The sequence below is a fragment of the Mus caroli genome, chromosome 3, assembly GCF_900094665.2.
Source record: "Mus caroli chromosome 3, CAROLI_EIJ_v1.1, whole genome shotgun sequence".
Lineage (NCBI taxonomy): Eukaryota > Metazoa > Chordata > Mammalia > Rodentia > Muridae > Mus > Mus caroli.
In genome coordinates this window covers 30,639,398-30,653,945 of record NC_034572.1, presented here as the reverse complement: position 1 = coordinate 30,653,945, position 14,548 = coordinate 30,639,398, and the positions used below count along the sequence as shown (strand labels likewise).

The following is a 14,548-nucleotide window of genomic DNA, read 5'->3' as shown; positions in this document are numbered from 1 at the left end:
TACGTGGTGAGTCATCCTCACTGTGGTTCTGGGATATTGTATAACAGCCAGTGATGTTGACTCAGCATATTTATCTCTTTATTTGTCACCTACAACTCCTTTGATGACCTGTGATTCATGTTTTTTGATAACATCTAACTGAATCTTTGTATTAATGTTTGGCTTAAGTTTGTGGTTTGCAAACATTTCCCCCTGTCTGTAGCTTGTCTTTCCATCCTTTCAAGAGGAGTTGAAAACATTTTTAATTTACATGGAGTTAATTTATTAACTTTTTCATTCAAGAGTTATACTTTTTTGGGGTTTTTTAAAGGTGCTTAAGTCCAGATCCTAAACATCCTTATATGACTTCTATCTTTACAATTCTGTTTCATTCAATAATCATTACTTTTGGATGCTGGAGACTGAGCCCATGGTCCTAGTGTATGCCCTCTCGCTAGCAAAAGCTCTCTGCTCCCGCACTTTTACTGAAAACTTCACTCTGGCTATTATATCTAACAGGTCGCAGAGTCTATAGATTTTCATGTTCTTCAGAAGACTGTTGATGTGTGTTCTAGTGGACAGTTAACTTTAAGCACCTAACTTCACTGCAACTGGTGAAAGTCAAATTCTGTTTAGCTCCTTCCCCTCACCCCAGCATTCTGCTAGGTTCTCTGGTTTGTTTATTGCCAACTTGTACCTACACAGGTCTATCAGCCATGCAAGAATTTAGGCAAACTTTATGTGTTAGTTTTAAAGTCCATTGTTTCCTATGCTATCTTATCTATTTTCTCCTAACTTTCTAGGTGCACTTCCAGTGTTAAACCTTGTCCTCTAACAATTCAACCAGGTAAAGAAATACAGCTTAGACTTTTGCTTTTTTTACTTCTCCCACTTCCGCCAATCATCTTCAGGATTGGACTCATTGCTAGTTTTGACCTGCTTTTGGTTACTAGCCCAGGGTAGTCTGAAACTCATGATCTTCCTGTCTCTGCCTTCTAAGACTGCTGGAATGCCATCACCATGTACACTCCAACATTACTTGTGTGTGTGTGTGTGTGTGTGTGTGTGTGTGTGTGTACATGTGTTGGGTTTGCATGCCTGTACTGATACACAGACATGTATGTGTTATGGTGTATGCATGCTTAATATTGGTATGTCCCTCTCTTGGTGTGTACCTTATTTCTTGAGACAAGAGTTTCACACTAAATGCAGAGGTCTCTATTTCTGCTAGACTGGCTGACTGGCAAGCTCCTGTGATCTTCCTGTCTCTACATAGAAGGTTACAGGTACATGCCACCACAACCAGCTTTTTATATGAGTAGTGGGTGTCTTAATTCAGGTTCTCATTCTTGCACACCAAGTGTTTTCTTCAGAACTACTGCCTCATAACCTACACGATATTTAGTCATATTTTCATACTAACAGTCAAATCAATACCATGTAAAATGCTAAATATATACAAAAACATAAAGCATCATCTTTATACAATAAGATTATCATTTTTATATGTAATATGAAATACCCTTTTAAATGACTTATTTTTATGTGTATAAGTGTCTTGCCTGCATGTGTGTAATTGCACTGTATGTATCATTAATGTCCATGGAGATCCCTTAGAACAGAGTTTAAAATGGTTGTGAGCCACCGTGTGGGTGCTGGAAACCAAACCAGATTGTCTGCAAGAGCAACAGTGCTCTTAACCACCGAGTCATCTCTCTAGCTCCTGAAAAGTCTATTTTCATATATGTTATACATATATAAGATACACATATAATTATGTAAAGTTTTCTTACTTTTCTACTGCAGATCTTTTCTGTGACTTGCTCTTGTAATTTAATGCCATCTTAGTTTCCATTCCAGTGTATACAGCCACACCTATAAAATAAAACTGCCATTTTAAGTGCACTTACTAACATGAAAGCTTTGAAGAAAAAGCACTGTATAAGAGTTTATATGATTTGACATTTCCTTGAGTCTTTTCACGGCTCTTAAAGCCTGCTAAGCTTACAATTTTGGTGATGTAGACATTTAACCTGCATAGGTGAAGTTTTGTTTCTCAGTCATAACGAATTATCTGGGTGAAAGATGTTAGGAGTTGATACTGGTGGGAGATGAGGATGGAACAATAGATAGCCACTGCATTTGGTGCTAAAGCAACCAATGACAGCAACAACAGAAAAATATTTCTGTTCAACTGGAGCTATGCACTAGGCTAAAGACCCAGCATGTCAGAGAGTCTGGAATGAACATATCATTCCTTAAGTACTGAAGAATGAATGATATTAATGTCTTTCAGAGTAAATGAAGTAAGCATTCATAAAAGCTATGGGAGACCCTGAGATGAAAGAGACCAGCCACAACAATAGTGGGACTAAACTGCAGGATGAAACTAATCAGGCAAGAGCAAGCTCTAAATGTTGATTCCCATCCCTAAATAATGTGAAAGAAACAACACAGAATCAACTGCATCCTTTTAGTAACTATCTCACTTGGAATTTTAAAAATACTTATTCTTTAAATTTGGGGTCATAATTAAAATGAAAAATAACACTGAAACCATACAATTTGAGGAAAAAAATCTCTTCAGAATAAAACAACAGTGGAAAGGGTTCTAAGGCAAACAACAGACCCACTTAAAAGCATTCAAATACACCTTTGCTTCTAAAACTAAGCAGAGTTTGGACCCCTACTTTAAAGTAACAAGGACAAAAAGCATTACTCCCAGAAAGTCATAAAAGATTCAGTGTCTCATGAGAAAATTTAAAAATCCTGGAGATTTAGTCTGGTTTCGAATAGTAAAACATTGTTATAATTTTTCTAAAATGGTAACAAAATACATGTAACATTAACATACCACCTATTTTATTTAACATGTATAGTCACAGTGGTGGTAACACATTCACATCATGTGAAGTCACCTTTTCTACCTAACTAGAGAATACTTGAATCACTTTAAAATGGCTGGAGCCATTAAATATCTATTTCTCTTTCTTTCTTTAACCCCTGGAGATCATTTAGCGCTTCATCATTCTGGATACTTATGTGAGGTGTTCCAAATGAAAGGGAGCATATCATCTGTGGCCCTGTAGGCCCGGCTTCTATAAGGAAAGGGCACTACTACTCTTCATTTTGAGTAATAGAGTGTATGCTCCAAAAAGTACCCTTTCCACAGTCAGCAACAAAGTGTTGATATCGGAGTATGTCTGCAATTACTAATTCAACTGAAGGATAATATAACACAATTGAAGACATGTGGATTACTACTGCGATACTAAAAAGCACAGACTGTATCCATGTTACCTCAAGTACCCCAGAATCGTTTTCTTAATATTCAACTTGATAGTTACTCACAAACACAGTACAAGAAAGCCTCTAGTACTACTCACAGGACAGATTAACAACAATGACAAAATTCAATATTAAGACAAACCTTAAAAGAAAATTATCACTTAATAAAGTAATATGCAATCAAAGGAGCATAAAATGCTATGCCGTTAAAGGTCCATTACAGAGGCTGGGGATGCTGTCTGGAGTGATACAGAGCATGTGCCTGTTGTGTGCTAGACCTGAGTTCAGTACCCAGCACCTCCAAGTTTGTAAAAGCAAAGCTTCATATAAAAACACCAATACAAAACATACAAACAATTAAAAAAAAAAACTTAAGTATGTACAAACCAAAAATTTCTTTTGTATTTTTTAATCTGGCTCCACGAAGCAAGAGACTCTCTGGTCCCAGAGGTCTAAAGAAAAAAGAAATCCAAAAGGCACTGAATATGTTAAAAATTCAATTCAATTAAAAGGCATCTTCAAGCAGAGGTACTTAACTTGTAGTTACAACATGTTTTCATAGAAAATCAAGTCTCAGCTACTATCATACATCCTGGGCTAATAATGTTCGTTATTATAACAACCAACTTCTGCTTTAGCATTTCAGTCATTTTAAGATTAATAGCAGGGCTAAAGAGATCACTGCACAGTTACGAGAACTGGGTGTCTGCAGTAAGAGGACCTCAGTCTGATTCCCAGCACTGACATGGCAGCTCACAACCATCTCTAACTGCAGTTCCAAGGGAACCGATACCCACTCTGACCTCTGCAGGCACATGACCACTTAATAGGCACTTAAGTGGTGCACAGATACATGCTTGCAAAAGACCCATACACATAAACTTTTAAAAATTAAGGCTAGTAGCTAAAAAATAAAATTATACACTTAAATAAACTCACAAAGCCATTAATGCCTAAAATTTTAAACATAAAATAAAATGAAAAATTAAGCAGTGATTTAAGAAAATTTAGAAGACAAAATTTAAACTGTTAGCAAAATTAAGTTTTAGAAAGGAAAATACAGAATGGAAATGGCAGTGCAAACATAAAAGTATTGTGAGACCTACAAAATATAAATGCACAAGGTCTACATAATTAAAATTATGTTAGAGTATAAAATAAATATACAAAATATGTTAGTGTTTTATAGGCAAGATCACAAAACACAAGCTGACTACTTGCACTGTACTCCTCTAAGTATACAGGGCTACTAGTTTGAATTTTCTCCATTAAGGAGATGTAAAATGAAAAGAAGTAACTACAAAGAAACTTGTATTTTCTTAATGATAGCAAGATGATTAAGAGTCTGTCATGGATGAGTTAAAGGGTCTTTATCTTGTTGATAGTCCTTACACTTTTCTGAAACGTTCAAAAAATGTTTATTCAAGTCAAACAAGACCTGAACCATTTATAAAAAATATTATTAGCAAACCCAAACACTGTGAAAATAAAATTCACTAAACCAAAAAAGCCAGGTACCAGGGACAAGTTTACCAATTGTGGTTTTCCTAAAGAGTCCTATTTGGTGAGTACTCCTATTTGATGCCAGAGCCAGTGTGGTGACTACTCAGCAGCTACACAACACCTGTTTCACTGAAACACCTTCATGACTAAGGAAACCATGTGCTCAGTAAACATTCACTCCCTCCTGTTTTCTATTCAGTACCATGGTATTGCTTCTAATGATTAAAAGAAATGCACACAGAACTGGAATGCCATAACAGCTTCCAAATAAAAGACAATTCAATAATTAAGTGCAGTTGTTTCAGTAAAGAGTTCAGCTCATTTTTCAGCCACTCAAGAGTAAGTGTTCTACGCTACAATGTTTCTTTACCAACCAGACACAATACCTAGGAACACAACTCAGATGATACATCCACAGAATTTTCACTATTTCAATATAGAAATAAAAATAAAACTTAAGGGGCTGGAGAGAGAGTTCAGCAGGTAAGAGCACTGACTACTCTTCCAGAGGTCCTGAGTTCAATTCCCAGCAACCACATGGTGGCTCACAACCATCTGTAATAGGGTCTGATGCCCTCTCCTGGTGTGTCTACAGTGACAGTGTATTCACATAAAATAAATAAATCTTGAAAAAAACCACTTAGTCACAGTTATTTATCAGAGATCTCATGTGTATATATATAATAATATCACATATACATATGATATTATATACTAAAACATATATTATTGAAGTTTATTACATGCATTTTCTATGCTAATGTTTATAAAATATTAGTCAGTGCTGACACATGACATTTTGATGGCTTATCTTGAAGATCTAATTTTAAAATGCTTAGCTCTTTCTGCTACTGACTTATTTCATGCACAAATATACAGTCGATGTATCCCTAGAGGAGAGTTGGCAAACTCTGATTAAAATAAAAATTTAATGGCTAAGTTAAGATCCTTCAAGGCATAAATAAAAACGTAATCTCATCCTATTAGCAAATCTTTAAACTGACTCAAAGCCTCTTACTTAGATGCTGAAACAGACAATATCCACCACCCCAACAACAACAACAAAATCAATCAGAAGAACGAGTACAACAACTCAGAAGTGGTCACTACGTGCGTTAGCTTCAGTCAGTCGCTTTAAAATAAAGCCAACCACAGAATTCACATTTGCTAAACATTATGAAAACATGCGTCTTTTTAAAGCTTTTTTGTGGTAAGAGGATTGAATTCTGGACTTCCTATATGGTATACTTGCTGTACCATCAAACTGAACCCTCACTCACTTGATTCTGAGTATTATGATTTAAATGTTTAAGGATCTGAATTAAAGCAGCAACATTTCATTTCAAAGTGGCCACCAAAGACTATAAAGTTACAAGTATATCAACCTACAGACATACTTTTATGTCATATATCCTCACATTAATCCTCACTTGCTACTCCTGAGAACTACTGGCTGCTGACGTACTTTTACATTTCTGCTTTCCCATGCATGATATGCTGTTCACTTAATTCCCGTTAACTTTTGGTCTCTCTACCAGTTTCCAATTACAATAAGTAGATAATAATATGATAATAATAATATGATTTATTCTTACCTTACAATTTCTTCCATTTGTTGAGTTATTATCATTCGTCCCATAAATCTGTAAAAAAATGTACCACTTTACAAAAATAGGCAACTAGTGGAATCAATAGATAGAATGCATTTAGCACTATAAGCAAAATGAAATAGAATCCGTGTGTGTGTGTGTGTGTGTGTGTGCGCGCGCACACACACACACACAGATTGGTATGCAGGAGGGCCATCTCTGAACCTCAAGCTTTCAGTGTTTCATGCAGGCTACTAGCCAGCATGCCGCTGCAAACTTCCATCCTCCTATTTCTACCCTCACCCCCCAACACTCAGGACATGGCGTGTTGCTTTTTCTAGGACACAATTTACAGTCCTCATCACTATGTCACAAGTTCCTCAGCCACTGAGCCATCTCTGCAGCCCCTAATCAATTTTTTATGGAAATTTTGTTATTCTGGTGCAGGGGACAAAAGCTAGGTCTTACATCTTATATATCATCCAATATTAGTACTATAAAATATTTTTTTAAAGATAGACTTTACATTTTAAAAACTGATTTTTATTGTCATCTCTAGTCTAGTTATGGTAGAAGTAATAAATGAAATCATTTCAAAATGCCCACGTAAATGTCACATGTCACCATTATTAATCTATTTTGAATCCTAACTTATAAATTACTACACAAAATTACATACAGAACTTAGCCAACAATGAATGTTTATATACATCACTACAGTTTACTAAAGTTCTCTGTGACCTACAAATCACCAAACCAGATCAAATATTTTATCTACTCAGCAAATACCCAGCCGGGCATTGGTGGCGCACATTTTTAATCCCAGCACTTGGGAGGCAGAGGCAGGCGGATTTCTGAGTTCAAGGCCAACCTGGTCTACAAAGTGAGTTCCAGGACAGCCAGGGCTATACAGAGAAACCCTGTCTGGAAAAAACAAAAAACAAAAACAAAAAACAAAAAAAAAAAACCCCAAAAACCAAATACCCATGAGCAACTATGTTTCAAATAATTAGTGGAGCTAAAGCAGCAAGCTCAAGTGTGAGACAATCCTGAGATTCTTTAACTTTATAAGGTTTTGTTTTTAAAATCTAGGCTGAATGGTCTGTTACCATAATGGACTTGCCGTGTCTAGACTTTCAGCTCTAATTTCCTCGACAGAAAATAGCAGTTACATACTTAATTCACTATTAATTTACTATTTTTTGTTAAGTAGATAAGGTGACTTGCCTGCACATGTCTATGTACCACAGGCACACATGTCTGATGCCCACAGAGCAAAGAAAAAGGTTTAGCATTTCTTTCGAAATGCCCCTACTGCCCTTCCCATTCCAGGCCCAGTCTCTTATCTGCTGAAGAATTTAACTTCATTACTTCTGATTTATCATTTTTTCTTCAATCAGGTTTTTATCTTAAGGGAGTACTGTTATTATTCTCCTTACTCTGGAGAAGTTTATCTAGGCTTCAGATTTAGATCCAATTCAGCTGGTGTTTCCCTGAACCCCTTTAAGAAGTGAAATGAAAGCAAGTCTTTTGTTTTCTTTCTCCATATGCCATTATCCTTGATTTCAGCATTATAGTCTGTGTTTAAGTCAGTTCTATGCTGGACGAACCCTTTCTGCAGTCCCTCAACTTTTTCTTTCCAAAGTAGAATTAACTATGTCATTATTTTCTGATCAGAAATACGAGCTATACTAGTGCACAAATAATTGTCAAACTAGTTAGATAAAATAAGATGGCAAATGGAAGTACAGCTCTCTGGGTAGGTTTTGTCATACTAACCCAAGCGAGAGTCATCTGGAGAGAACCTCAGTTGAGAAAACGCCTATCATTGGAGTGGCCTAAAGGCAAGTCTGTGGGGCATATTCTAGATTGTGGATTGATGAGGGAGGGCCTCGCCCACTATGGGCAGGTGGTGATGGGTTGTATAAAAAAAGCAAATGAGAATTGGTAAAGATCTTTTCCCAATCTGTTGGTTGCCCTTTTGTCCTACTGACAGCCTCCTTTGTCTTATAGAAGCTTTGCAATTTTATGGTGTCCCATTTGTCAATTCTTGATCTTAGAGCATAAGCCATTGGTGTTCTGTTCAGGAAATTTTCCCCTGTACCCATGTGCTCCAGGCTCTTCTCCACTTTCTCCTCTATAAGTTTCAATTTATCTGGTTTTATGTGGAGGTCATTGATCCACTTGGACTTGAACTTTGTATAAGAAGATAAGAATGGGTTAATTTGCATTCTTCTACATGCTGACCTCCAGTTGAACCAGCACCATTTGTTAAAAATGCTCTTTTTTCCCCTGGATGGTTTTAGCTCCTTTGTCAAAGATCAAGTGACCATATGTAGTATGGGTTCATTTCTGGGTCTTCAATTCTATTCCATAGATCTACTTGCCTGTCACAGTACCAATACCAGTTTTAATCACTATTGCTCTGTAGTACTGCTTGAGGTCAGGGATGGTGATTCTACCAGAAGTTCTTTTATTGTTGAGAATGGTTTTAGCTAGCCTGGGTTTTTTTGTTGTTCCAAATGAATTTGCAAATTGTTCTTTCCAACTCTATAAAGAATTGAGCTGGAATTTTGATGAGGAGTGCATTGAATCTGTACATTGCTTTTGGCAAGATGGCCATTTTTACTATATTAATCCTGCCAATCCATGAGCATGGGAGATCTTTCCATCTTCTGAGATCTTCTTCGATTTTTTTCTTCAGAGACTTGAAGTTCTTGTCATATAGATCTTTCAATTGCTTGGTTAGAATCACACCAAAGTATTTTATATTATTTGTGACTATTGTGAAGGGTGTCATTTCACAAATTTTTTCCTTAGTCTGTTTATCCTTTGAGTAGAGGAAGGCTACTGATTTGTTTGAGTTAACTTTATATCCAGCCACTTTGCTGAAGTTGTTTATCAGGTTAAGGAGTTCTATGTTGGAATTTTTGGGGTCACTTAAGTGTACTAACATATCATCTACTAATAGTGATACTTTGACTTCTTCCTTTCCAATGTGTATCCTTTTGACCTCCTTTGGTTGTCTGTGCTAGGACTTCACGTACTATATTGAATAGATAGGGAGAGAGTAGGCAGCCTTGTCTAGTCCCTGATTTTAGTGGGATTGCTTCAAGTTTCTTTCCATTTAGTTTAATTTTGGCTACTGGTTTGCTTTATATTGTTTTTACTATGTTTAGGTATGGGCCTTGAATTCCTGATCTTTCTAAGACTTTTAAGATGAAGGGATATTGAACTTTGTCAAATGCTTTTTCAGCATCTAATGAAATGATCATGTGGTTTTTTGCTTTGAGTTTGTTTATGTGGTGGATTACGTTGATGGATTTCTGTATTTTGAACCATCCCTGCATCCTTAGGATGAAGCCTACTTGATCATGGTGAATGATCATTTTGATTTGTTCTTGGATTCAGTTAGTGAGAATTTTATTGAGTATTTTTGCATTGATGTTCATAAGGGAAATTGGTCTGAAGTTCTCTTTGTTTGTTCTTTGTGTGGTTTAGTTAATATCTAATATATATAAAGAATTCAAGAAGTTAAACTCCTGAGACTCAAATAACCCTATTAAAAAATGGGGTACAGAGCTAAACAAAGAATTCTCAACTGAGGAATATGGAATGACAGAGAAGTACCTAAAAAATGTTCAACACCCTTAGTCATCATGGAAATGCTAATCAAAACAACCCTGAGATTCCACCTCACACCAGTCAGAATGGCTAAGATCAAAAACTCAGGTGACAGCTGATGCTGGCAAGGATGTAGAAAAAGAGGAACACTCCTCCATTGCTGGTGGGATTGCAAGCTGGTACAACCACTCTGGAAATCAGTCTGGCGGTTCCTCAGAAAATTGGACATAGTATTGCTTGAGGACCCAGCTATTCCACTCCTGGGCATATATCCAAAAGATTCTCCAACATATAACAAGGACACATGCTCCGCTATGTTTACAGCAGCCTTATTTATAATAGCCATAAACTGGAAAGAGCCCAAATGCCCTTCAACAGAGGAATAGATACAGAAAATGTGGTACATTTACACAATGGAGTGCTATTCAGCTATTAAAAACAATAAATTCATGAATTTCCTAGGCAAATAGATGGAATGAGAAAATATCATCTTGAGTAAGGTAACTCAATCACAAAAGAACCACATAGTATGCACTCACTGATAAGTGGATATTAGCCTAAAAGCTCGGAATACCTAAGATATAATTCACAGACCACATGGAGCTCAAGAAGAAGGAAGACCAAAGTGCAGATGCTTAGATCATTTTTAGAAAGGGGAAGAAAATACTCATGGGAGCAAATACAGAGACAAAGTATGGAGCAGAGACTGAAGGAAAGACCATCCAGAGACTGCCCCACCTGGGGAGCCACCCCATATTTAGTCACCATACTCAGACACTATTGTGGATACCAACAAGTGCTTGTTGAAAGGAGCCTAATATAGCTGTCTCCTGAGAGGCTCTGCCAGAGCTTGACAAATACAGATGTAGATGTTCTCAGCCAACCACTGGACTGAGCACAGGGTCCCCAATGAAGGAGTTAGAGAAGGGACTGAAGGAGCTGAAGTGGTTTGCAACTCCATAGGAAGAACAACAGTATCAACAAACCAGAGCCCCCAGAGCTCCAAGAACCACTATCAAGGAGTACACATGGAAGGACCCATGGCTCCAGCTGCATATGTAGCAGAGGATGGCCTTGTCAGACATCAATGGGAGGAGAGGCCCTTGAACCTGTGAAGGTTCTATGCCCCAGAGTAAGGGAATGTGAGGGCAAGGAAGCAGGAATGGGTAGGGGGTGGGGAGAGCACCCTCATAGAAGCAGGGGGAGAAGGGGTATTTACATTTGAGATGTAAATAAAGAACATATCCAATTAAAAAAAAAAAAAGCAAACTAGAAAACCAGTGGGAAGCAAGCCTCCAAGTTTCTGATGATGGACCTGTAAGCTTAAGATAAACCCTTCCCTCTCTAAGTTGCTTTTCGGTCTTCGTGTTTATCAAAGCAAGGGAGAAGCAATCTAAGGCAACAACCACTAGGAATCTCACTATTTAACGCTGTTAGTGTTTGAGAGTATATATGCATTTTATGTGAAACTGTGATGTAAGTGTTGTTGCTAACATTCTCCTCTCAACTTAATATGCCCTATCAGAAGTGCTTCCACCAGGGCTAAGGCTGAGGAGATGGCTTAGCAAAGAGTTTGCTCTCAGCATGAGAACCAAGCTCCATTCTTAGGATCTGAATAAGGCTGGGTGCAGCAGTGCATACCTGTCAGCCCAATGCTGAGGAGGCTGGAACAGGAGGAGCCTTGGAGCTCACTGGGTAGCTAGTCTTGCCCAGTCTATCAACTCCAGTTTTAGTAACAGATTTTACCTCAGTAAATAAGGTGGAAAATGATGGAGCAAGACACAGGACATTGACCGTTAGCCTCTACAGGAATGCATACACAGGTGCACATGCCAAGAGAAATACATGCTTAACAAAACGCTCGCTCGCTCTCTCCTTCCCAACCTAATACCAAAATTTTAGTATCTTTTGCTTATAATTTTAGCAAACTGTTTTTTATTTCTCACTTTGACTGAAGGCCTCACAAATATTATTACCAAATCAGATAAGAGTTTCAATTTAAGCACTAACAAGTTGTCTCATGAGTAAAGACATTTGCTGCCAACTCTGATAACCTGAATTCAATTCCCATAAACCACACAGCAGAAGGAAAGAACAGACTCCCAAGAGTAGTTCTCAGGCCTTCCTACACACAGTGGCATGCACATGCCTAAACACATGCAAACATATGCACACAAATAAGCAAAATGTAATCGTTCTAAAGCTTCATTTTTATGTTTATGAAAACAAGGTCTTCTTAATAGAAAGCTGACCTTCTATTAGAACTTTTATATAAAATTAGTAATTTTTTAAGATAAAATTTAAAAATAATTTTGTAAGCTATTTGTGACTATTTAATAATAGTCTATTAGAATTTTACTTCTAATAGAAGCTATTAAATGAAGATTAGCTCACCAAATAACACACCATACCTGTATAAATCTGCTTCTGGCTGTTGGCATTCTATTACAGCTATGAGACTGTCCAAGTTGGCAACTGTTTGTAATACTGCTGTTTCTGGAACTGACACATGTGTCTGAAAAAAATTACAAAAGGATTGATATATATCTAACCCTGACCTCAGATAACAACTACTTCAAATGTCTTCTAGATGAAATCATGGCATACTAGATTGCAGATCACTCTGCTAAGATGACAGAGGAGAAATTATTAGAAATAGGCAGATAACAAACGGATTGCTGTGTTTACCTGGAGCAATCCTGTTTGTTTGGGATCTTGTTTGCAATCAAGTGTCTAAAGATTCATTATATCTTATCTAGTAGAAAAAAATGTGAATTTTCACCCCTTATTAGGCTCTGAAAACTGGGCAAATTTATACTTTCTTCTTGACTAAAAATATATCAAGCTGGGCACAGTGGTTCACATCTGTAATCACAGTATTTGAGAAGCAAAGGTAAGAGTGTCAGAAGTTTGAGGGCAGTCTGGTTTTTTTGTTTTTTGTTTTTTTTAAAGCATCAAAAGTATTAAAAGATCTTATTTTTCCTAAAATATTATTCATTTCTACTTTTAATATGAACAAAGCCAGGGTGAGAATGCCCTTAAACACATAATAACAATAAATTTAAATTTTAAGCTTTAGTTGCATACATGTGAATGCATGTCTGTATCTACAGATGAGTGTACAGAAATCAGATATGCATGTGTGTCTGGAGCCTGGAGTGACCTGGGAAGTCTTTAATCCCTCTCCTCTGTCCTTATTGAGATGGCTCTCACTGCACATACAGCTTACCAGTCATTACACTGACTGATTATCAAGCTCCCGAGATGCCCATCTAAAGCTCCCCAGTGCTGGGATTAGAAGCATGTGCTGCTGTGCCTGTCTTTATTAAGTAGGTGCTAGGGTTCAAGCTCAGATGCTTACGTTGGGTCGCAAGCACTCTACTAGCACAGCTTTTGTCCCAATCCATCAACTTTTGTAAAAATAATTTTTTTTAAGTTTCAGTAACTTAAAAAGAACTTTATCAGGTCACACTTGATCACTTCACCTGAAGGAAACATAAACATGAGGCGCTATGTTCTCCCAAAGCAGTGCTGGAACATATACATGAACAAACCTTTAGGTTCGTCTCTCCATCCAAACTAGCAGTTGTCACATGACATGAACCATCAAGTCTATCTGAGGACAGAAGCACCAAATCTGCAGGAAAAATTTCATCTTTGGCTATACGAACAATATCACCCACCTATAGGAGATCAGGAGAAAAGTGATTAGGCATTTTAAAGGCAAGGATTTGTTTTCATTCTGTTCTACATAGGTGGCTTATCACAATATTTTACTTTGTATATACTTTCTGCAATGTAGATGAACTTGGGGGCTCGAGCATGTGAAGCAATACTCTGCCACTGAGATACACACACGCACACACATAGGACTTTATAATACATACAATTTTGTATCATTTATCACATACATACCCGAATGTTTTTGGATCGAGTTTTTACAAGCCCCCCACTTCTGACAACATAGACAGGAGCTCCGTTTACTTCATTATCTGAGTTATGGCGTAACCAGTCTTCATAACCCTAGGAATAAAGAAGAAATAAGTATAAGTATCCTATAAATAAGTAATAAGAAATAAATAAGTATCCTATAGTTTCTGGGGAACATACACCAGAATTCCACTAGGCTACTTTGATGCTTACATCAGAAATGACATTTCTGACGTTCATTCTTAACAGAAACATTAACTGTTTCTATTACATATATGTTTCTGTTATTCTAAGATCCTGACCTTTCCTTGTTTTTTTAATGAAGGTTTCTTCTGCCACCTTTATGAGTGTTTTCCACATAATTCACTCTTAGTAATAAAATTACTCTATTTATTTGTATGTATTCAAATAATATAAAGTATACTGACAATTTTAAATATTTTTTCTCAAACTCACATTTCTTCTGGATTCCAAAAGTGAACTTATAACATCATTATTAATATACCCATTGAGATTTTATAAATATCTTTATTTAAATATTAACATATATTATGTGTGTATGAAAAAATATATATTTCTGGTCATTTTCACCTTCACCCCTAGAAATCTTTCTCAAGAAGCCAATCCTCCCACAA

The 14,548-nt window shown here is 36.8% G+C and overlaps 1 protein-coding gene across 3 annotated transcripts in view; it reads right to left on the bottom strand.

Annotated features, from left to right (window-relative positions):
• Nucleotides 1-14,548, bottom strand: part of Atp11b (ATPase phospholipid transporting 11B (putative)) — a 103,046-nt gene that overhangs the window by 56,369 nt on the left and 32,129 nt on the right. For all 3 annotated transcript variants that reach the window (XR_003836176.1, XR_003836177.1, XM_021157859.2), the window contains exons 5-10: nt 13,899-14,006; nt 13,538-13,666; nt 12,395-12,498; nt 6,366-6,413; nt 3,655-3,719; nt 1,773-1,854 (exon numbers count right to left, since the gene is read on the bottom strand). Coding sequence is in view for 1 of the 3 variants with exons in the window: in XM_021157859.2 (XP_021013518.1) it covers nt 1,773-1,854; nt 3,655-3,719; nt 6,366-6,413; nt 12,395-12,498; nt 13,538-13,666; nt 13,899-14,006 (536 nt within the window). In the remaining 2 variants the exon portion in view is untranslated. The remainder of the gene's footprint in view (nt 1-1,772; nt 1,855-3,654; nt 3,720-6,365; nt 6,414-12,394; nt 12,499-13,537; nt 13,667-13,898; nt 14,007-14,548) is intronic.